This window comes from Carcharodon carcharias, chromosome 7, assembly GCF_017639515.1.
Source record: "Carcharodon carcharias isolate sCarCar2 chromosome 7, sCarCar2.pri, whole genome shotgun sequence".
Lineage (NCBI taxonomy): Eukaryota > Metazoa > Chordata > Chondrichthyes > Lamniformes > Lamnidae > Carcharodon > Carcharodon carcharias.
Genome location: NC_054473.1, coordinates 119,697,105 through 119,722,152, shown reverse-complemented (window position 1 = coordinate 119,722,152; position 25,048 = coordinate 119,697,105). Strand labels below are relative to the sequence as shown.

Here is a 25,048-nt window from a genome sequence, read left to right as displayed (position 1 = left end):
AGAGGTGATCTAATTGAAACATAGGATCCTGAGGGGACTTGACAGGGTGAATGCTGAAAGGATGTTTTCCCTTGTGGGACAGTTTAAAAATAAGGCGTCTCCGATAAAGAGTGAGATGGAGGTTTTTTTCTTCCTTTTATAGTTGAGTGCCTTTGGAAAACTCTTCCCCAGACAGTGGTGGAGGCAGGATCATTGAATATTTTTAAGTCAGAGGTAGATAGATTCTTGACTAACAAGGCAGTCAAAAGGATATCAGGGGTAGGGAGGAATGTGGAATTGAGGCCACAATCAGATCACCCATGATCTTATTGAATGGCGGAGTAGGCTTGAGAGGCTGAATGGTTGACTCCTGCTCCCAATTTGTATGTAAAATGTCTGTCAACATACTCAGCCAATTGATATTTGTGTAAATTATTAGTGCAGTGAATTAACTTCTGCAATTAAGATATTGAGATTATTTTCATGCATATTAGAATAGTTCATACATGCGTGATTAAAGGAGGAGTTCAATTCATTATAATTTTAATTGCAATTGATCATTGCCTTGACCCAATCACTCATTGACCTTGTGGGCCTATCACACCTGGAGCTGTCTGCCGTACAAATTTGCAATTCTTCATCATAAGCTTCTGACTGTGTGCAATTTAGCATCTTCTCAGTAGCCATCATGGACTTTTGCACGTGTGCTATTATCAGGGTGACAGCCAAATGTGAGTGTAGCAATGTCCGTTAATCATCAAAATAAAATAGTGTGGATTCTAGAAATCTGAAACAGGAATAAAAAATGCTAGAAACATATGTCAGGCATCATCTAGGGAGTGAGAAACAGAATTAACATTGGAGGACAATGACCCTTCACCAAACATTGATGGGTGGAAAACAATAGACTTTATTTAAGCCATAAACTAACAGGTTTGAAAAGGTGTATTACTGAGTCGATACATTTGTACTAGGTGTCACGTTCACATCATGTGCCTGTGACCATATGAAGATGAAGGACATTAACATTTTTTTTAAGGGAGCATTGGATATAGATAAATTTACCTTAACAAAATGGAGTCTGAAGTTTTCTTTGCGGGGGGGTTACTGTCAGGTAACTTGTGGTTTCTGTAATGACAGGGACTAATGCACGTCTGGACAAATTACCTTTTGGAGATCCTTCCATTGAAGATACATCAGGATGCAACAGATCACTTGTGGAATTAACAGTTACTATCATAAAAGTTTTTTTAACTGCAGATGCTGGAAATCCAAAACAAAAATAAAAATATCTGGAAAAACTCAGCATGTCTGGCAGCATCTGCGGAGAGGAACACAGTTAACGTTTCGAGTCCGTATAGCACCCCCCCCTCCCCTTAAACCAGTTTATATTTCACCTCTTTTCAATTTTTACTTAGTTCTGTTGAAGAGTCATACGGACTTGACATGTTAAGTGTGTTCCTCTCCGCAGATGCTGCCAGACCTGCTGAGCTTTTCCAGGTATTTTTATTTTTGTTTTTAACAGTTACTATTGTCTGGGTATTTACAGAAACTCAGATACAGTGGTCACCTCAGACTTGGTGTCTGCAAACTTGAAATCCAACAAAGTGTGATGTGAGAACCACTTCATCACAAGAAGGTGCAAAATGCCATCATTCATTCCCCCATTGTGTGATAATGGCTTATGCCATTGAACTGTGTGGGGACAATGGGAGTATTGATTCTGCAGTCACATGACAAACTGGCTTTAAATAGCAGAAATTTTATTCTCAGAACAGCCCAGAAAAGTCAGGTCTGGGACAAGGATCTCAGAAGCAATACTTCTCGCTCTGAGAGAAAAAAAACCCTGCCACGAAAGTCACCTCAGGCAGAGAAGAAGTGAAGCTTTTCTTACACATGCAAGATTACAATTTTTTTACTATAAAGGGTCAGCCATAGTTTCTATTAGATAAAAACAAAAAACTGTGGATGCTGGAAATCCAAAACAAAAACAGAATTACCTGGAAAAATTCAGCAGGTCTGGCAACATCGGCGGAGAAGAAAAGAGTTGACGTTTCGAGTCCTCATGACCCTTCCACAGAACCCAGGAAGGGTCATGAGGACTCGAAACGTCGGCTCTTTCCTTCTCCGCCGATGCTGCCAGACCTGCTGAGTTTTTCCAGGTAATTGTTTTTGTTTTGGATTTCCAGCATCCGCAGTTTTTTGTTTTTACCTCTGTGTTTAATTGACTGCCACTGCTCTTCAAGAAATGCCTACCTTGAAGAAGTTTTGTTCGTCTTTGCGACAAGATTTCCATATCTCTCTTTTGCCTTGTTCACCTTCATTGCTTTCCATTTCTCTCCTGATGTTTGACAAGGTGTTTACTAAAACTCACTTTCACAGCCATATCTCCTTTCTTGGTGACTGTCTCCGTCTCCGACTTACCCCACGTGGATTTCAACTGAAATTCCACCCCTCATGTTTCAAACCCACCCAGGATTACAGGTATCTCCGGGACATAAAACGTTTCTTGGACTGCTGTTCCCGTCACATTCTGAGATCCACACTCAGTGCCATGCACCGCCATATGAACACACTCGACCTCTCCCTCCAGCAGCACCACTGTACCCTTTTTCAAAGCTGCCCATGCCCCCAGTTTCATTTTATTCTTCGTCTCATCCGACGCCTCAACAAGAAACTTTTCCTCTTTCTCTCAAGTGCTAAGGAACGCAAGCTCCAACAACTCATCGACACCAACACCCATCTAGGACCCTCCACCCTTGCCTGTCCCTCCGTCCCCACCCCATCTTCCAATCCCAGCCCCAGCTGTGTATTCACTATACCCCCCTGACCTTCCCCTCTCCAATGCTGAACGTTCAGTGCTTAGCAAAGGACTTAGTTTCATACCCTTACGCCCTCATCTCAATGAATTTCGGGCTCGGCCCGATGCTGAACTCTTCTTCCGCCGTCTTCGTCTCCGGGCTCACTTCTTTGGGCAGGAGTCCTCTCCCTGTTCAACGGATCCTTTTACCCACCTCCAATATTCTCCCTCCACCTGGACCCCTCCCTCTGGATTCTTACCTTCTTTTGGTCTTTTCATTGAGAACTGTCGGCGCGACATTAGTCGTCTCAATTTCTCTGCTCCTCTCACCCATTCTAATCTCTCTCTCTCTGAACTTACTGCACTCCGTTCTCTCAGGTCCAACCCTGACATTGTCATCAAACCCGCTGACAAGGGTGGTGTTGTCTGGTGCACTGACCTCTACCTCACGGAGGCTGAGCTCAACTCGCAGACACTTCCTCCTACCTCTCCCTGGACCATGACCCCACCACTGAACATCAAGCCATTGTTTCCAGGACTGTCACTGACCTCATCTCCTCTGGGGATCTTCCTCCCACAGCTTCTAACCTGATAGTCGCCCAACCTCGGACAGCCTGCTTCTACCTCCTACCCAAAATCCAAAAACGGAACTGTCCCGAAAGACCGATCGTGTCAGCTTGCTCCTGCCCCACGGAACTCATTTCTTGTTATCTTGACTCCCTTCTCTCTCCCCTTGTCCAGTCCCTTCCCACCTATATCCATGATTCCTCTGACACCTTACGTCACATCAACAATTTCCAGTTCCCTGGCCCCAAACGCTTTCTTTTCACCATGTACGTCCAATCCCTCTACAACTCCATCCCCCACCAGGATGGTCTGAGGGCCCTTAGCTTCTTCCTCGAACAGAGACCCGAAAAATCCCCATCCACCACTATTCTCCTCCGTCTGGCTGAACTTGTTCTCACACTGAACAATTTTTCCTTCAACTCCTCTCATTTCCTCTAAATAAAAGGTGTGGCAATGGGTACCCGCATGGGCCCCAGCTATGCCTGTCTCTTTATGGGGAATGTGGAACATTCCTTGTTCCAGTCCTACTCCGGCCCCCTTCTACAACTCTTTCTCCGGTACATCGATGATTACTTCGGTGCTGCTTCATGCTCTCGTCGGGACTTGGAAAAATTTATTAATTTTGCTTCCAATCTCCACCCCTCCATCATTTCCACATGGTCCATTTCTGACACCTCCCTTCCCTTCCTTGACCTCTCTGTCTCAATCTCTGGTGATAGACTGTCCACCAATATCCTTTACAAGCCTACCGACTCCCACAGCTACCTTGACTACAGCTCCTCACACCCCGCTTCCTGTAAGGACTCCATCCCATTCTCTCAGTTCCTTCACCTCCATCGCATCTGTTCCGATGATGTTACCTTCAAAAACAGTTCCTCTGACATGTCCTCCTTCTTCCTTAACCGAGGTTTTCCACCCACGGTCGTTGATAGGGCCCTTAACCATGTCCGGCCCATCTCCCGCGCATCCGCCCTCATGTCTTCTCCTCCCTCCCAGAAACATGATAGGGTCCCCCTTGTCCTCACTTATCACCCCACCAGCCTCCGCATTCAAAGGATCATCCTCCGCCATTTCCGCCAACTCCAGCATGATGCCACCACCAAACACATCTTCCCTTCACCCCCCCGGCGGCATTCCGTAGAGATCGTTCCCTCCAGGACACCCTGGTCCACTCCTCCATCACCCCCTACTCCTCAACCCCCACCCATGGCACCTCCCCATGCCCACACAAAAGATGTAACACCTGCCCCTTCACTTCCTCTCTCCTCACCGTCCAAGGGCCCAAACACTCCTTTCAAGTGAAGCAGCATTTCACTTGCATTTCCCCCAATTTACTCTACTGCATTTGTTGCTCCCAATGCGGTCTCCTCTACATTGGAGAGACCAAACATAAACTGGGCGACCGCTTTGCAGAACACCTGCGGTCTGTCCACAAGAATGACCCAAACCTCCTTGTCGCTTGCCATTTCAACACTCCACCCTGCTCTTTTGCCCACATGTCTGCCCTTGGCTTGCTGCATGGTTCCAGTGAAGCCCAACGCAAACTGGAGGAACAGCACCTCATCTTCCGACTAGGCACTTTACAGCCTTCCAGACTGAATATTGAATTCAACAACTTCAGGTCTTGAACTCGCTCCTCCACCCCCACCCCCTTTCTGTTTCTTCCCCCTTCCTTTTGTGTTTTCCAATAATTTACATAGATTTTTCTTTTCCCACCTATTTCCATTATTTTTGAATCTTTTATGCTCCCCCCACCCCCACTAGAGCTATATCTTGAGTGCCCTACCATCCATTCTTAATTAGCACATTCGTTTAGATATCACCAACTTCAACACCTGTGTTCTTTTGTTCGTGACATCTTTTGATGATCTGCTCCTATCACTGCTTGCTTGTCCCTACAACCACACCACCCCCCTCCACTTCTCTCCCCCCACCTCCACCTTAAACCAGCTTATATTTCATCCCTCTCCTTGGATTCACATAGTTCTGTTGAAGGGTCATGAGGACTCGAAACGTCAACTCTTTTCTTCTCCGCCGATGCTGCCAGACCTGCTGAGTTTTTCCAGGTAATTCTGTTTTTGTTATAGTTTCTATTAGATAAGCTATTGAGTACCATTTTAAATGCATCACCAGAAAACTCAGACCTTCATTTACCTTCAGCGAACCAAAAGGGAATTTTCAGGCCTGCAATGCTTCCAATGAACAAGTTGAAGAAACAGTGTAATAGTGAGTTTTGAACTCTATTCTTAAAGATATCAGTGCATGCTACCCTTTTTTTGGTAATCATCTTTTCTTGTGTTTGTTTATTGTGACTACATCCCGGATGTTATGCAAATAAATGTTGATCCTTTAGATTTAAATTTTCCAGAAAGCATGTCTGTTCTTAAAAGCCACACTCAAAGGGGTTAAAACACTTCTCTAAAATGCATCTAGTCAGACGAGAGGTGGGAAAAAAGGGGAAATTATCCCACATCTCTCCTATGGCTAGAGGGGGATTAAAAATGCATTCAAGATGCATGATGTTAATAATAAGGAACTGTACTAAGTGTTCAGGGTAGGGCGCTCCCAGATTAGGTATGCGACAACCAGACACAATGAAGCACTTTCCTGTACACTGGTCTCAGCTGTGGTAGCACCGTGACTACAGTCCTGTTTCCTGCACCTGGATTACTGTTGCCTCCAAATCAGTTTGCAATCATTGTCAAATAGGGATAGATCTGTGCTGTGTCCAGAAATGGATCAAGACTGTCCAATGGCTTGGAATTCTCAAACAGCAGTCCTTCTTGGCCAGATTTGAAACCCACTTTGCTATCCAGTCCCTCCAGAGGCCCAGATCACAGACCATGACCACTGATACAAGTGTTGCTCATTGAAAACCCAATGGTGCAGGAACACAACGTATTTTCTCTCAATGGCTTCAGAAATAACTGCATATCTACTGTAGGAAGTAGGCAATAGAAAAATAAATGTGCTATAATCATGTAAATAATTTAGAAAAAAAGAAGAATGGTCTTTAGGAGGGAGAAGGAAAGAAAAATATTTGAATATTAAGCAAATAACGGTTTGGATTTGGAGACGAGCAGCAAAGATACTTGTGTTTTGAGAGTTTTTGAAGTGTGGCAAATAGTCTCAAAGTTTCAGCATCAATGAGGTGTGTAATACATTTACTTTGAGTGATCCATTGCTTCAATAAAATTGCTGTATAGAGCAACAGATGAACTGCTGTCACATCAAGGCTGCAGTGGGGCCTTGGTAAGCATTAGACACAATGCTGCAGGTCCCGGATTCCTATCCAAGTAGACATCATGGCCTCAAACAGAACTTTAAGAATTACTTTCAGGTGCAAGTTGGTTTCAAAGACTATTTTGTATTCATTGCACAGCAAATTCAGTAGTAATTGTCAAAAGCATGAACAGGTGAGTTATGGAGGAAACCACCATGGAACAGATGCACACCTGTGGTCTTGTAAGCTAAAAGTGTATGTTTTAAGACATACACTGCTGAACCCTTAATACCTTCCATTGTAATGGAGCACAATTTATTATACTCCTATAACTCCTTTATTTTGAGGTAACACACTGCTGTACCTCAGCCACTGCCTTTGTTAAACGTTATGCTGCAGTGGTCCTAAAATTCCGGCTTATCCTTTACAGTTAAGATTGGGGAAGTGGCCTTCCTCATCTTCTTCAAGTGGCCATCAACATTAGTACATAAACGTCCTTCAGTATAGGGATTTTTACAAAGGAAACTGGTCAAAATCCATGAGGATTCAACGTAGGCAAGAAAAATGCAGCAATGAACAACTCAAAAGGAAAGGACAAAGTTTAAAAACCTGCAGACCTTTTTATTAATAAATTCTGCCATTTCATCTGTACAGAACAAAGAGCCTGTATGTTAGGATTTCATTAACATCTTGAATTACACAGCATGATCGGGAACAAGTATCTTGTACGTTCATGAAGCGGATTTTATACACAAAAAATTTACAAAACCCTACAGTTTGTAAATTTTACTTCAAAGTGACATCGACACCTATAGCAGTACAACGCACGACTTTTCGCGTCTTGTCTGTACAACACGGAGGGCGACGCCAAAGAGTCTCACTGTACACAATTTCACTACAGATATTCTGTATTAAAAAATTTTAAACACCCCTAATACAAAGGAAATTTAAAAAAAAACAGATCATCCCAAGTCTGCAACATGCAGGCCACCCCTTCACCATGATGGCAGTCACCAGAGTAACCAGGCAAATCCACACGAGAATTTAAAACAGAAGGCAACAGAAAAGAGTCGATAATTACAGGCTGTGACCCTGCTAGAATTTATTAGTAAACAATAAATAAGGCTGAAGATTAAACACAAAAGGAGAAAATAAAATATGCATGATACTTCTGTTAGCGGTCAAGAGATCAGTATTTAAAATGTACATTTCCTGATTAGATTATTGTAACTTGTTCAGAAGCAATTTGTATAGAAGGCTATGGCCATAGAGATTCACAACACAGTCTAGTGGAATGGTGTTGATCACTGGTAGCACCCCCAGGTGCATCCAACAGAGATCCTGTCAACGACTGAGGCTGATCAAAACAGCCAGTTCACTTTGTGCAAATTAACCTTGCATTAATGACCACACTGTACACTTGGAGCTTAAAAAAAGACTTCAAAAAACTAGTAGAGTTTGGCAATTGTTTTAACAGAATTTTTAAAACCAGCAAATATACTGCCACAGAATTTTACTTCTCTCCAGATGTAATTTTATTCCAAATCAGTGTTACTTTTTTTACAACATACTAATGTGCAAAAGTTTAATGCTGTACACCTTATGCCACCTTAGTATGTACCAATGTGACTGCATAATTCAGTGTGCATGTGAAAACGCACCTCATATGAAATTATTTTATTCCCCTAAAATTCAACCAAAAGATTTCAGGCTGTCTTGTTTCCCACCAGTCAACCTTTATCCCAGAGTACCATAATCAGAATGCAGCTGTGAAATAAAAGTGCACCCATGTACAGAAATACATAGATATCTTAATGAACCATGGCTTAATTTAGATAAAGGTCAATTCCTAGCCTCATCCAGGGCATAAAAAGTGACGTAACTTGAATACATTTGCAGGGTAAACCGTTCTTAGAGATTCAGTGGTGAGCTTTATCTCCTTGGAGTGAGTGTCATCAGCCCATGATCGGAAGCTGACAATCCAAGTGGCTCAACCACCAAAGCACAGGAAGCAGATGAAAACGAGTACCACAATTTTATGTAATGCCAAACATGTCAAATATACTGCAAGTTAGTTTTGGCCTCGATACCTCTAGGCACCTTAATGGGTGGCTCATACCTCACTATATGCACAGATAAGTCCTTTCAAACTACCAATACTCAGTATTTAATTTACAATGTGGGCTACAGTGGTTGAAACCATAGCCAGCTTTTCTCTTCCTCCTTCCCACCATCACCAAAAGAAAGTGTGAAAAGAATATAATCTCCAAAATAAAAACAAGGCAAGACCAGAAAGTGTTATATGATCAAAAAGGGACAAAGCAAAAGGCTGAAGCAGACTGTGTCTACAGCATTCTACATGAACTGATATTATTCTTTGGATTCATTCCATTTGTGGCAGTTACCTTTCCTACAGTTGAGAATCTCTGTTGGATGAGACTGCTACCAGTAAAACTTGTTTGATCTGGGCGAACGTGATTCAGATACACAATGGGAACCAAGTCTACAGGAAACTAAAGAGAGGAGTCCGGCTGGAGCAGAGGCAGCAGTTGTTGGTTCGCACCATTTGTTCTGCAGGTAAAATCTGTGCAGAACAAAGAGAGAAAGTGTAAAGGATTGGATTGCGTCTGCTGCTCTTATTTAAGGAGACTATACAGAGGCTGTACAAAGGCAGGCTTGGGCCATGCTCTACCTATCCTTCAGTTCCCGTGTCACTCGTTTAGTGATCCGGCCACAGGTCATACCCAGTAGAAACAGGATGCAGACTCCTAGTGCCAACAAGCCCATAAGGTAATTTTTGGATGGAGATGTCATAACTTGATAGGCTAAGTCTGAAAATCCCTCAGCTGGAGCAACCTACAAGAAAAACAATAATGCTGCATTAACTGAGGAGCTTTTAGCCTAAAATGTAAAGCAAGATTATACACCATGGAAACAAGGCAACTTGACATTTTTATAAACATGAATTTCACTGGCATACAGCTATACAGAAAATTCCACCCTACCCAAAGAGGCAAAATCACACCCTTAACTCCTCATGGATTAAACTGACTTGTCACAATTCTATTACTCTCCCCTCAAAATCCATTTTCCAACCCTGCCGAAAAAACTTGTTTGCGCTTTGGCAATATTGTTCACATCAGAAATTACTGCAAGAAATCAAATTTGTGCCCAACATCCAAATCAGTTTTGAAAGTCAAAGCTTGCTGATGCACAGGGCTGTTCCATAGGCTTCACTCTTGCATACTCACACACTTGGAAAATAATCCAGGGCTGGAAACAAATGGCAAAGTACAGAGAAAAAGAAAGGAATTTCAGTTCTGGCTTTATGGCTACCCTCTTCAAGTAGAATGTTTCACTGTTCATTCATAGCCCAACTCCCCAGAAGTGGGATGACACAGGCAGGGATCCCTTCCCCAAACATTGATTCACATTACCTTGGCTGCATAACTCCACATGTCCAAGCGATCTTGTAATCTCTTCTTACAGTCTGGTTGCAATCTCACAGTTTTATCTTCCAGTGCCTCCAGCAAACATGACATTTCTGAGGAAAGAAGAAAAATATAATAAATGACAAACCTTTCCCATGAGTCCACTATAGGAAGTTGGCGCCAGGCAGCAGACTCCACACAGGATACCCAACAAGACTGCTGCTAAATTAATAATGGGCTTGGATTATCCTCAAATATACAAAAGAGTAATTGAATGCAGAATTAATTTATTAAAAAGCAGAATTATGAGTTGCAGGATTTTTATATAAATAAAATTATTTGGGTGACTGAAGCAGTGTTCCCTATACCAGGCAGAGCAGAGGCAGTGAGAACCTGTTACATCTTGCCTGCTGCATTGGAGCTACCATCAAAAGGGAAGTGGAAATCTAGAGTACTACTGGTGCTGGAAATACCAAAGCTGGCTGTAGCTTTTAAACAATACCTTTTGTGGGTCTACATATATTAACAGAGGGGATTACTGATGCATGATCATAGATTAAAGCTCACTTATCTTTCTTTCAAAAAAGGATTCTTGAATTTATGTAGCACCTTTCACTATCTCAGGATGTCCAAAGACACTTCACAGCCAATGAAACCCTTTTAAAGTATACAAAAAAACTGGATGCTGGATACAGTTTACTAAATTTAAAGGAAGACAATTTTTTTATTCTCTTGGGGCATGTGTACATGCTGGCTAGGCCAGTATTTATTAGCCGTCCCCAATTGCCCTTGAGGTGGTGGTGGTGGTGGAGTTGCCACCTTGTACCGCTGCAGTCCATGTGGTGTAGGTACACCCACAGTGCTGTTAGAGAGGATTCTGACTCAGCGACGGTGAAGGAACAGCAATATATTTCCAAGTCAGGATGGTGTATGGCTTGGAGGGGAACTTGCAGGTGTTGGTGTTCCGATGCATCTGTTGCCCTTATCCTTCTAGGTGGTAGGTGTCATGGGTTTGGAAGATGCTGTCAAAGAAGCCTTGGTGAGCTGCTGCAGTGCAGCTTCCAGGTGGTACACACTGCTGCCACTGAGTGTCAGTGGTGGAGGTGTTGTTGATGATGATGTTTGGGGTGCCAGTCAAGTGGGCTACTTTGTCCTCTGTGTCAAGCTTCGAGTGCTGTTGGAGCTGCACTCATCCAGGCAAGTGGAGAGTATTCCATCACACTCCTGACTTGTGCCTTGTAGACAGTGAACAAGCTTTGGGGAGTCAGATGAGTTCCTCCGCAGAATTCCCAGTCTCTGACCTGCTCTTGTAGCCACAGTATTTATATGGTTGGTCCAGTTCAGTTTCTGGTCAATGGTAACCCTGGATGTTGATAGTAGGGGATTCAGAGACAGTAGTGCCATTGAATGCCAAAGGGAGATTGGTGGATTCTCTCTTGTTGAAGATGGTCATTGCCTGGCACTTGTGGCGAAATGTTACTTGCCACTTACCAGCCCTAGTCTGAATTAAGTCACTGTTTCATCTGGAAGGAGTATCTGGGGTCTTGGGCAGTGGGAAGGGAGGAGGTAAAGGGGCAGGTGTTGCACCTCCAGCACTTACAAAGGTAGATGCAGTTCTGGCAGGCGGGGGGAAAGAAGAAGTGATTGAAGAGTAGGAAAGGGTGTCACAGAGGGAATGGTTCCTTCAGAATCAAAAAAGTGGGGGAGTAGGGAGATATGTTAGGTGGTGGCATCACGCTGGAGGTGGTGGACATGGCAAGAGGATAATCTGTTGAATGTGGAGGCTGGTGGGGAATCCATTCCATTTCCTGCACTACAGCTTAGAGGGGCCTTCGGAACCTCCTCTTCAGTTTCAAAATTTTTCTAGCACTTTCTGTATGAATTCCTTTTCCTTGCCTGCTGCATAACAGAAATACAGATCATTACAGTTAAGTAGTGAGATTGTGGTAACCTTACTGACTGGCCAAATTATTAGTTTGAATAATAGCTTCTCCCTTCACCTCCTTCCCCTCACAGCCACTAGTCTGATTCACTTACGGCGTCCCTTGCCAGGTAGGATTGAAGCACACTGGTGTTTGATATCTAGGCCACAGGCTGCATGTAGCACTGGATCCACAAAGATGTCCGCTTTACTCTCTTGAAGCATGTTCAACACCTCCTACAGGACAAATGGTCATTCCATTAAACAAAAACAAAGCAATCTCTGCTTTCCAGTCACATCCTGAAACTGATTCACAGCCTCAACTCCCCTGCTGGCTCTGACGCAAAATGATTATTAATAAACACACCAGTAAAGAAAAAACACCATCCGGCACTTCCGAAACTGGAAAGGATATTGATATTAACCATATGGTGGATGCAGTGCCATAATTTGTCAGCAAGAACAAGTAAAATCAACAGCTACATCCTTTCACAGCAGTATGAACATATCGGCAATGACAGACAAGAAAAGACCCTCTGGGCCAGTCTGTCCTGCACAATGAAATATCTTTTTCTTCGCGATATATACAACTCCTTACCCCATTTGTAATACATAGCATTATTTGGTATAGTAGCCTGTTCAGTCTTTCCTGAGAGGTGTAATTTTTGCAAATCTTATTTGCAACTTTTCCAGTACCTCTATCCTTTTTCATAATATGGAGACCAGAATCATGTACAGTACTTCAAGTGTAGTCTAACCAAGTTTCCATTTAAGTATCACATAACCCCTATTTTTGAATTCTATTTCTATGGAAATGAATCCAAGTGTATTGATTGCAATTTTATGGCTTTGTTAATCTGTGCTGCTACTTTTAATAATTTGTGAATCTGCACCTAGGTCCATTCGCTCCTCTTTCCTTGAAGTACTTGTTATGATCCTAGACCAGACCACCAAGTTGTTGGTAAGATCCAGTTAAGGACCAATAATATTTTGTTTAACGTAGACAAAGTTTGAGATTCAAATCACTCACGAAGAGAATAAAGCCACAAGATTCCATGGGTTTTGAACAAACAAGAATAAGCTTTACCATACAAGGTCAAAAGAGAAAATAATTTACAATAGCTATCTTATATTGTGACATTCAGGGTTAATATATAAGGTACATGTAAATTAACAGACAATCTGTGGTCAAACACAAGATATTGCACACTAAATGGCAAAGGCACCAAACCAGAGTCCACGGATTTCTCAACAGCCTACCCAGACGTCAGTAACACTGAATCAGCCAATCTCTCAAACTCTTGGTTCTCTCATGAGGGATTCCAATACTTACCTTTGAAGATCTAACCTGGGAATTCTCTCCAAAAATCGCTCCAACTCAGACGTCAACAGCATCAACAACAACCCACCTTGCTGGATTCTAACCTTGTCTCCCAAGATTCTGTTCCCTTGGATTCCTGAGTTTGCACTCAAGCATCAAATCAAGTTCAACTTCAGCTCTTCAATACTGCAGATCAATACTGCTCCAAAACAGTACTTCATCGCAACGACCCACACCATGGAGTCACCAAACTTTCTGAGCCCTCTGCAATTACCAGAGCTCCCCCTGAGCCCTGTTCACTTAAAGTCCCAGAGCCCTTTTCCTATTTTTTGACTTAACCGGGGCCAGTCTCTGCCCCCTCCCCGCTTTGGGACACTTGCTAGCAATGGTGCTCCACTCCCAGTCCAATGACCCATGTTTTGACACCTTTTCCATCTCTGCACTGGTGCACTGGGGCCACCCTCAGCACTTAAAAGATGCAGATCTGCGCATTTCAGCTGCTCCCGGTCTGTACACGCGTGAAAACTCAAGAAAGGTCAATCGGGATTTGGAGATTCCGACCTTGGCTGTCGCTCTTAAGGTAAGTTGGACTTCATAACATACTTGAACGATTAACTTTTAAAATAAACAATTCATTACAAAGCTGGCTTTACCTTTTTGCAAGATTCTCCTGTAATCTTCAACAGGTTGATTTTCAAGCACTCCTCCACCTGGCCAGTCTGTTCCTGTGCTGCCGCTTCCTCGGCACACAGGGTATTAATCTGCCAAAATAGTAAAAGATGGTCACAGCACAATCCCACTGGTACTCCCAAGATATGCTTCATCATTCTACGTTATTTCCTATGTTACCTCCCTACCACCTCATGTCGCCTCAGTCTCACCCACCTCTTTAGTGCAGTGTATCTGGAGTTGAGGGTCCAGCCTATAGTCCAGGGCTGACTCCTGGATAATCACACGGATCTGATCTTCACAGTCAGAAGACAAACGCTGCCAAAAAATGAGAACATTGTCAGATGGCACTCAGTCACAAACACAAGCTACTGTTAAATTCATGCTCTCAGCACATTCCCAAAGGAAAATTGAAGATTTATAATAGCTCAGATCAGGTCACTGCCAGGCTGACTAAATATAGCTTAGAAATGAAGCAAGAAATGTCAATCAGTGGAATCAGCCCACTATTTCTGCTCACTGCAGGGCAAGTAGAAAGGCTGTGCACAGTAAACACAGGCAGAGCCTCAGAGTGGAAACAAAATCTGTCTATCTGCACAACTCCAAAAGGCATGTCAGTACACTAAGGTGTAGTAGAGCTGGTTGATTTCAAAAAGATCCAGGCCTTAAGCAACTTCCGTTCAACACACTTCTGTTATTCATCTAAACCAACTTACTATTGCACCCTTTGATCACTATGAAAACATTAGCTGCTTTCAGTCATCAGTTAACAAGGGATTGCAATAAACAATTTGGAAATCAAGTTCTGTGCACTCAGTTTGTTTTCTTATAAATGTCAGGATAAGGTGGCCATTAACACACAGAAAGCTCCCCTGCTGTTTAATCGTTGGTAGGAACTACTGTTGATGAAATGTCACACGACGAGAGGTTTTCCTCGCTTACTAAATGTAGCTTCTGCAAATAAATGCTCATCTGTCAAACAATGGGAAGCCTGCCTCTAATTAACAGCTTTTGCTCTCACTGAGCAATGTGTGCCTGCATGAACTATTAAGTAAAACAGAAAGCAAAATAGTACAACTGTTGAGTGCTTAAGTGCAATCCACTTTATCCCATTCCCTTCAGAAGATTTTTTTCAGCCATTGTGTCCTAATTCCTCCTTTTTAATAATTCTAAAAGTACAACTTCTAGTTATTGAACAGTGAAATTAATTTGAGTTTCTGATTTACTTTATCAAAGCTTCATTTCCTAGTTATGATATGGAACAACGAGCAAGGGAAGATATGGAGAAAGAGCAATGACCAAAATATAGTTCAGGAAAACGGTCTCCTTCGTGGCCCACCTGTCCTGTCAGTACCTGGTCAGCATATTTCAGTTTCAGACAGGAGACGACCTGACCCTCCAGCTCTTTGCCATCCTTTACATTATTCAAAACAGACTGGCAAAACTTGGGGATGTCAGCCTTGCAGGCTTTCCTCAGAACTGGATTTAAACGGTAATCTGAAACGAACACACAAAACTTAAATGAAAAATGCACAATAATACATGGAGGAAGAACTGATTAAGGTGTGAACTCTAGTCATATGGATATGCTTGTAATACGCTTTGAAGGTAGAGGCTTTTTGGAATCTGTATGGAATCTCTGTACTGGGTTGCAATAAATGACCTGGATCCATGTGTAAGTTACCATTCTCAGCTATGGTGGCATGGAAAATTGTCTGAGACCAGGGGATAAAAGCCCAAGAAAAAACAGCTGCATTTACTAACATGACATCTGCTAAATTTGGCAGGCATTTGAAATCAAGGTTTCATTGACATCTTCATTTAGACCAATATGACTTTTATGAAGTTGCAGAATTAAGAGAGTCAAAGGATAGCGGAAATTTCTCTCCCAAAAACCTCTGTAGAGGTTAGGCATCAAATGAAAATTTCAAAACTGAGATAGTTTTTTGTTAGGGGAGGGTCTTAAGAGATATGGAACCCATTTGGTGGTGGATGAATGGAAATAAGATACAAATCAGTCATGACCAAAACAAATGGTGGAACTTCTGTCCTGTGTCTCTGGGGACAGCCTATCTGTAAATGCAGTTGCAATATTACTCTAAAGCCCAACTATGAATAACTGGAGTCATTTTCAGGCAACTCTAACAGGCTCCACTGACTCAATTCATTCATTCTGTCGAGAACAAGATCGGTGGGTAACATACTCCAACTTGAGAAAACCGAGAGTGAACCCCACTGCAGATGAATAACTCTCACTTCAGAACAAAAAGAAACTTGTGACATCATTAACTGTCCTAAGAGTTCCAACGTGGAATCAGATCATTTCTGAAGCACCGAGAAACCAAACACCTACACTGATAAACCACTAAAAACTTTGTTAGACAGGCATGCACTAAATTACCTTGCTACACATGGAGCATTGGATGTTAAGTGATTGCACAAAACCCATTTGTCCATGAAAGGACTAATTCCAAAGGCAACACTCAACTCTTGTCAAGAAATTATATTTTTCACCTAATATTACTGTTAGATATTTTAAAGCGTGTGTGTGTGTGTGCCCGCGTGCGTGTGTCTAATTTAATTAAACTAGAGACGATTAGACTGCAAGGTTTAAAGTATCAAAGTGAGGTATAAAACAGGCATTTGAAATGGAGATGAGTAAAGCTAGGGTGAGGTCAGCAGATATGGAGTGAATGAGATTTGCATTTTTAGATAACTTGAGAAGTGTTTGATTTTTGAAGGGATATGGAAGATTTTTTACAACTGGCAAGATGGAGAAGGCAAGGTTATTAGGTTGATTTTTCCCAGAAGTGCTGGCAATAATGAGAACATGAAATATTTTTATATTCTGGGAAAAGTAACTTCTAGAGACAATGGGATTTACAAATCAAAAGGGACAAAATATATTTATATTTAATATAGCATTGCCCATAATTCCACATAAAACTGCAACAACTTCACAGACAAGGATGCAGTTCCTGAAACTAAGGATTCTAATCCTACGAATTTTGCCAGATTTTCTGCGGTCAACAGCACATACCAGTGTTCTGTGTGATCTGTCGCTTGGTTATCATCTGCTTGCACTTGGGGTCCATCAGTTCAGCATTCTTATTCTGCTTCAGACACTGCAACACGTTCTTTGGGTCAGCATCAGCACAGTAACGCTGCAAACACAAGGGAACATGCAACTGGTCAGTCAACTAGTCTTGGCCACCTCCCGAAATCCTCAAATTACAGATGCTGTTCTTTAGCCAATTCAATTCACTTCACGTGATATCAAGAAATGGCTGAAGGCACTGGATACTGCAAAGGCTATGGGACCTGACAACATGCCAACCATAGTAGTGAAGGACTTGTGCTCCAGAACTAGCTGCACCCTTACTAAGCTGTTCCTACTATTCGGCTACAACCCTGGTCATTTGGCCGACACTGGAAAATAGACCAGGTATGTCCTGTCCACAAAGAGGTCAAATCCAATGCAGCCAATTACCAGGCCAGTCTGTTCTTGATTATTAACATGATGGAAGGCATTGTTGACAGTGCAATCAAGCGGCACTTATTCAGCAACAACTTGCTCACTGATGTTCAGTTTGGGTTCTGCCAAAATCACTCAGCTCCAGACCCCATTACAGCTTTGGTCTAAATATGGACAAAAGAACTGAATTCCAGAGGTGAGGCGAGAGCATCTGATCAAATGTGACATCGAGCAGCCCTAGCAAAATTGAAGTTAATGGGAATCAGGGGGAAACTACTCCACCGATTGGAATCATACCTAGCACAAAGGTTGTGGTTGTTGGAGGCCAATCATTTCAGCTCCAGGACATCACTGCATGAGTTCCTCAGGGTAGTGTCCTGGGCCCTATCTTCAACAGCTTCATCAATGACCTTCCCTCCATCATAAGGTCAGAAGTGGGGATTTTCACTGATCATTAGTGTTCAGTTCCATTTGCAACTCCTCAGATTACTGGCGCGGTCCATACCACATACAGTGGGAATTGGACAAGATTCAGGCTTGGGCTAATAAATTGCGAGTAACATTCATGCCAGACCAGTGCCAGGCAATGACCATCTCCAACAAGCGAGAATCTAACCTCCTCCCCTTGATGTTCAGTCATATTACTAATGTTAAACACTCCACCAGCCTCTGGTCACCATTGACTAGAAACCTAACTGGACCAGCCACACAAACATTTTGGCTACAAGAGGTCAGGTCAGAGGTTGGGTCTTCTGTGTGGCACGTAACTTACCTCCAAAAAACCCAAAGCCTGTCCGCCATCTACAAAACACAAGTAATGTAACAGAATACTTCCCACTTACACAGATTTGTGCCACTACAACACCACAAAAACTCAAAACCATCCAGGACAAAGCAGCCATTTGATTGGCACCCCATCCATCATCTTAAACGTCTGCAATCTCCAACATTGGTGCGCAATGGCAACAATTGGAACATCTACAAGATGCACCGCAACAACTCACTGAGGCATCAACAGAACCTCCCACACCTGTGACCTCAACTGCCTAGAAGAACAAGAGGAGCAGATACATGGGAACACCACCATGATTGGCAAGCTCTCCTCCAAATTACACATTGTCCTGACTTGGAAATATAATCACCATTTCTTCCCTGCCACTGGGTCAAAATTTTGGAACTATCCTACTAATAGCATTGAGAGAGCATCTACACCACTTGAACTCCAGCAGTTCAAGAAGAGCTCATCACCACCTTCTCTTGGGCAATTAGGGAGCACAATAAATATTGGCCTTGCCAAAGAAGCCCACATCCCATGAATGAATTAAAAGAAGATATACTTAGATATTAAAAAGTAACATACCACAAACTTATGTACAATAGCAGCAAATGGCCCAATTGTATGAGGCTACGATATGCTCCCAATAGCAATGCCTATAGTCAATGCTCATACAGACATCAGCAGTCAGTTTAGGTTCAAATACACCCGAGCATCCTTGCTTTCATGGTTCATTTTTCTCTTGCAGACTCACACTACAAGCTTGAACAATCCATTGATCTTTGGATGTTATACATTCCCTAGTAGCACTGTTGCACATGGGTGGACAGGTTGCCTGGTGAGCAGAGACAGAACTGGCTTTGAGTTTGAGTAAGTTGACATATTGTGTCCTGTATAAAGATCAAGCTAAGATAGGCGAAGATTCCCGATCTCAGCATGTCTAGTTTCCAGAAGGCAGCTTTCATCTTCTTTGGCTTCCAAACAGCATTAATGTGTTCATTAAGCAAGTAAGACTGCTGTTAGGGATCCAAACACTATCATCTAGTGGATCATTCAACCTGGAAATAGTTGCAACTACTTTCTGCATTAGTTCATATCTCCCTGCATATTCAGTGTGGACTCTTTGCAATTCAGCCTCTCACCTGAAAAGTAGGAGACATGAACAAACCGGGTTATCCCCAGCTAAGATTTAACTGAAAGCGTGCTGTACAGGCTGTTAAAGAAATTGAACACCTACACTGCTGAGAACAGCACAATTCAGTTTGAAAAGATCAGGCCATTGTTCATGAGCTTGTGCTGCTCTGTAATGATTTACTTGCCTGACAGCCAAATAAATCCAGTTAGTTAACGTGGATAAAAGCAAAAGAGTCTGAAGAAGTCATATGGACGCAAAACGTTAACTCTGTTTTTCTGTCCACAGATGCTGTTAGACCTGCTGAGTTTTTCCAGCATTTTCTTTTTTTGTTTAGTTAACATGGAAACTGAACCCAACCCAAGTGCGGCACTGATAATCACAAGAGGCTCAAAAATAAAAATTTCAGCTGGCAATAAAAGGCTCAATACAGTCAAAAACTGCAGGCAGCAGCTTCTCATTTATAAAAGGTACTGGATTGGCAGAAGTGCAGTGGGACCACATTTGAATACCTCAAAAGTACATCAAACAAGCAAAACAGAGTTGGGCACTTTCAGTCACACCATGCACAACATTGTAACGTTTTGCACATTTGTCTCAATCCCTTGCCCTTTGGAGGAAGCTTATCCCATCAGAATGTGAACATATCCTCAGGATACAGATCAGGAATGGAATCCATTAAGGAATGCAGACGGATTGCACAAAGTACCAGGGCACAGTTTTCACTAACAGACACACTGCTCCCTCCCAAAAAGGGAACATTTTTCGAAGTGATAGCACAATTCCAATATAGCAACCACATGCAGAGCAGTGAGGCGGGGAAAGAGTGCAGCAATGTTAGGTTCTTGCCTGGACTCGAAGCTGTTACACTACAACTGCAGGAGTTCAAGGATACAAAGTGGCTTCAAAGTTACTAACATTTCCAGACGTCATCGTCACCAGCATCCTTCCATTCACAAAAGACAATGGACATGCAGCGAACAAATCTGTTTCAGATGAGGTGTCTTCATATAATGCACCTTTGCTGATAGCCGAAGAGGCCAATCCTCAAGATGCAGTTTCTGCTACAGGTGTCACACACGAAGCTACTGTCACTGTGGGTTGTTATTTCCGGCCTTGGTGTCTGTTGCCAAATTGCTACAGCCACTGGTCATCATGGTGGTGCACTAGCCTACAGGGGGTGTCACCATTTCCTGTCAGCTAGTGATTCCCAGGTGCGATAATTGGTGTTTAGGGCCTTCTTGTCAATGCTTGCAGGCAGCCATGAAGTGTCTAATGATCCGGCTCCAACTCCCTCAACATATGGGAAGTCTTTTGGTATACAACTGTCTTCCATCCTGCAGATGTGCCTGAGCCAGTCAGGAAAAATGGAAATTGTTGTTCTTGTCCGGATAGCTGCAAGTTGTCCATGTTTCACAGCCAAACAACAAGGTGCTGGCAACATAGGCCTTATAAATATCAGCTTAGTCCCAAGAGTAAGCTGATGTTATTCCATGTATGTTTCAGGAGTTGGTCAAAGGTAGGACCTGCTTTCAATACATGTGTATCAAATTCTGCATCAAGGGACGGATTGACTGTCATCATGGATCCAAGATAGCGGAATCTGCTAACCACTTCCAGTGGGGTGTTATTTAGCACGAACAGGGGCCTACATGCAATACCTTGTTCCATGTCTATGGTTTTCTTGACACTGAAAACCAGGGACAGCAAATTACAGGGGTAGGAAACAGTCCATGATTCTTTGTGGCTGAGTTTCCACACAGATGAATAGGTTAGTATAGACAGTTTAAGGGAGGCGATGGCAGGTGGGGTATTGTTGCTGGACTAGTAATCCATGGTAATGAGACCCAGGGAAATGCTCTTGGGACCCGAGTTCAAATCCCACCATGGTAGATGGCAGAATTTGAGTTCGATAAAAAATCTGGAAGAAGTCTAATGATGACCATGAAACCATTGTCAATTGTTGTAAAAACCCATCTGGTTCACTAATGTCCTTTAGGGAAGGAAATCTGCTGTCCTCTGAACAAGGGCAATTAGGGGTGGCCAACAGATGCTGGCCTAGCCAGCGATGCTCACATCCCACGAATAAAAAAAATCAGTCTTCGCTTTTGGTCCTCAGATTGTACAGCTTGCCATCTGACATAGTATGCAAGTGGACTCTTTCCAGGTCTGCAGGGCAGCAAAGGTCAGGAGCATGTAGGAGAAGAATAGAGTTGGGGGGGGGGGGGGGGTGGTGAAAACACAAAACTGTTTCACTCCATTCTTGACTCAAAATGCCAGAAAGAAATGTTGGAGAACACAGGGTTTAGTGAGAGTGAGAAACTGAAAGAAATCAGTATTAGTAGGGAAATGGTGTTGGGGAAGTTGATGGGATTGAAGACTGATAAATCCACAGGGCATGATAATCTACATTCCAGAGTGCTTAAGGAAGTGGCCCTAGAAATAGTGGATGCATTTGTGGTCATCTTCCAAGATTCTATAGACTCTGGAACAGTTCCTGCAGATTGGAGGGTAGCTAATGTAACTCCACTATTTAAAACGGGAGGTAGAGAGAAAACAGGGAATTATAGACTAGTCAGCCAGTAGTGGGGAAAATTCTAGAGTCCATTATAAAAGATTTAATAGCTGAGCGCTTGGAAAACAGTGGCAGAATCAGACAGTCAGCATGGATTTATAAAAGGGAAATCATGCTTGACAAATCTACTGGCATTTTTTGGGGATGTAACCAGTAGAGTTGATGAGGGCGAGCCAGTGGATGTGGTTTATTTGGACTTTCAGAAGGCTTTTGACAAAGTCCCACATAAGACATTAACGTGTAAAATTAAAGCGCATGGGATTGGGAGTAGTGTATTGAGATGGATAGAAAACTGGTTGACAGACAGGAAACAAAGAGTAGGAATAAATGGGTCTTTTTCCGAATGGCAGGCAGTGACTAGAAGAGTATCGCAGGGATCGGAGCAGGGACCCCAGCTATTCACAATATATATTGATGGTTTAGATGAGGGAACTAAACGTAATATCTCCAAATTTGCAGATGACACAAAAGCTGGGTGGGAGGGTGAGCTGTGAGGAGGACGCAGACGTGCTTCAGTGTGATTTGGATAAGCTGAGTGAGTGGGCAAATGCATGGCAGATGCAGCATAATGTGGATAAGTGTAAGGTTATCCACCTTGGTAGCAAAAACAGGGGAAGGCAGACTATTATCTGAATGGCTATAAATTGAGAGAGGAGAATGTGCAATGAGACCTGGGTATCCTCGTACACCAGTCCTGAAGGTAAGCATGCAGGTGCAGCAGGTGGTAAAGAAGGCAAATGGTATGTTGGCCTTCATAGCGAGAGGATTCGAGTACAGGAGCAGGGATGTCTTGCTGCAATTATACAGGGCCTAGGTGAGACCACACCTGGAATATTGTGTGCAGTTTTGGTCTCCTTATCTGAGGATGGATGTTCTTGCTATAGAGGGAGTGCAGCGAAGGTTTACCAGACTGATTCCTGGGATGGCAGGACTGACATATGAGGAGAGATTGAGTCAGTTAGGATTATATTCGCTGGAGTTCAGAAGAATGAGGGGGGATCTCATAGAAACCTATAAAATTCTAACAGGACTAGACGGGATAGAATGCAGGAGAGATGTTCCCGATGGTTGGGGAAGTCCAGAACCAGGGGTCACAGTCTGAGAACACGGGGTAGACCATTTAGGATTGAGATGAGGAGAAATTCCTTCACCCAGAGAGTGATGAGCCTGTGGAATTCATTACCACAGGAGTAGTTGAGGCCAAAACATTGTATGTTTTCAAGGAGTTAGACATAGCTTTTGGGGCGAAAGGGATCAAAGGATATGGGGGGAAAGCAGGAACAGGCTATTGAGTTGGATGATCAGCCATGATCATAATGAATGGCACAGCAGGCTCGAAGGGCTGAATGGCCTACTCCTGCCTGTTGTCTTAGGAGGAGCATGCAAAACATAGCAAGATACTGCATAAATAAACACTGGACCATCTTATGTCAAGAAGTCCAAACTGCCTGTGACAATGGAAATCCATGAGCTATGTATATAGGACTCACGAGGGTGCAAGGTACTACCATCACCCAAGTTTCCCCCAAGAAGTCAGCAAATGGTGAAGTGCTCACCGACAGAAGTAAACAAGTATCCCGCTGGGCTCAACACTGTGAGCTGTACTTCTGTGAGATGGACATGTCCCATGACATACATCATCTACTTGCAGACCAAATGTGCCCAGAACCAGAGTGTAGTTTCTGTGCTGGCAGATCTACTGTGGACATGATCTACTCCATGTGCCAGCTACAAGAGAAGCGTAAGAAACATGGTACACCTCTTCACCTTACTTTCATGGATCTCACCAAGGCATTCAAAACCATCTGCAGAGCAGGACTCTGCAAGATTTAGGAAAAGGAGATTGTCCACCAAAGCTCCTCAGTCTCATCCTCTCCCTCCCTTTCCAGCCAAACTCCTCTCCACACTCAAAATAAAGTGAAACACTGCCTTCAGTAACATAGCAATGCCCTTCAAATCCAAACCACAACTTCTCTATGGTGACAAGATCAGGCTTACATTGTATACAAGCCTGACTTTCCATACAGTCTTTCAGGAGTATAATAGATGAAGTCACTAGGCTGAAAACTTCTCTGAACCTCTAGCCTCGTACCTTAATCATTTGCTTGCAGACTCTCATGAGAGTATAGTCCAGCTCAGGGTCACTCATTTCTGTCTCCTGCAGTTTGAAGATTTTGTCGTGACAGCGGTTGGACAGAAGCTTCTTCACATCTTTGAGACACTCAACCACCTAGTTAGAGGAAGAGCACACACAGGATTACTCAGTCAGAGAAAGCCAAAAAAATTTGCATGTTAGCTCAAAACTACATGAATTTCTTAAATAATTTTGTTTAGTTTTGCAGATTTTCATTAAAAATATATACAAACAGGGTCCAGGACACAATAAGGCAGCTAGGAGGTAAGGGAAGAGAGATAGAAAAGGTCAAATGGATAGGAACAGGGGAAGGCCATTCAGCCTGTCAAGCCAGCTCCACCATTCAATACACCAATGGCAAATCGAACACTTCAATGTCTTTTACCCACACTATCCCCATAAACCTTTACGTTATTGTTAATCAGGAATCTATCAATCTCTACCTTAAACACACTCAATGACTGAGCTTCCATGGCCCTCTGGGGTAGAGAATTCCAAAGATTTACAACACTCAGATTAAATAAATTTCTCCTTATCTTGGTCCTAAGTGGCTTCCCCCTTATTTTGAAATTGTGTCCCCTGGTTCTAGACTCCCCAATCAGGGGAAACATCTGACCTCATCTACCCTGTTTATTCCTTTATGCATTTTGTAGGTTTCAATGAGATCACCTCTCATTCTTCAAAACTCGAGAGAATGCAGGCCCCGTTTCCCCAATCTCTCTTCATAAGGTAGTCCTGCCATCCCTGGAACAAATCTGGTGAACCTGTGTTGCACTCCCTCTATGGCAATAATATCCTTTGAGGTAACTACACACAGTGCTCCAGGTGTGGTCTAACCAAGTTTCTATAAAGTTAAAGTAAGACTTCACCACTGGATACAGCGGTGAAGTCAAAATGGGCAATCTCAGGACTTAGGCTGTGCTGGATTTTAGATCTTGCCAAATTTCAGGTTGGGCAGCTCAAACAGTGGGCAGTTTTGGCCAAGCCAGGTCAGGGAGGGTCAAGGGTTGCTTACAGCACAGGAATGGACATGCATGCAAGCGGTA

The 25,048-nt window shown here is 43.0% G+C and overlaps 1 protein-coding gene across 4 annotated transcripts in view; it reads right to left on the bottom strand.

Moving 5' to 3' along the window:
• Window positions 1-7,169: 7,169 nt before the first annotated feature.
• The window catches only part of glg1a (golgi glycoprotein 1a), a 157,128-nt gene continuing 139,249 nt past the window's right edge, over window positions 7,170-25,048 (bottom strand). For 3 of the 4 annotated variants that reach the window (XM_041191137.1, XM_041191138.1, XM_041191135.1), the window contains 9 exons: window positions 23,961-24,098; window positions 16,952-17,075; window positions 15,251-15,408; window positions 14,128-14,229; window positions 13,896-14,003; window positions 12,038-12,158; window positions 10,007-10,113; window positions 9,262-9,425; window positions 7,170-9,153 (listed from right to left, as the gene is read on the bottom strand). In XM_041191137.1, the coding sequence (XP_041047071.1) occupies window positions 9,012-9,153; window positions 9,262-9,425; window positions 10,007-10,113; window positions 12,038-12,158; window positions 13,896-14,003; window positions 14,128-14,229; window positions 15,251-15,408; window positions 16,952-17,075; window positions 23,961-24,098 (1,164 nt within the window). In that variant the 3' untranslated portion in view covers window positions 7,170-9,011. The remainder of the gene's footprint in view (window positions 9,154-9,261; window positions 9,426-10,006; window positions 10,114-12,037; window positions 12,159-13,895; window positions 14,004-14,127; window positions 14,230-15,250; window positions 15,409-16,951; window positions 17,076-23,960; window positions 24,099-25,048) is intronic. The other variant, XM_041191136.1, reaches the window with a different exon arrangement.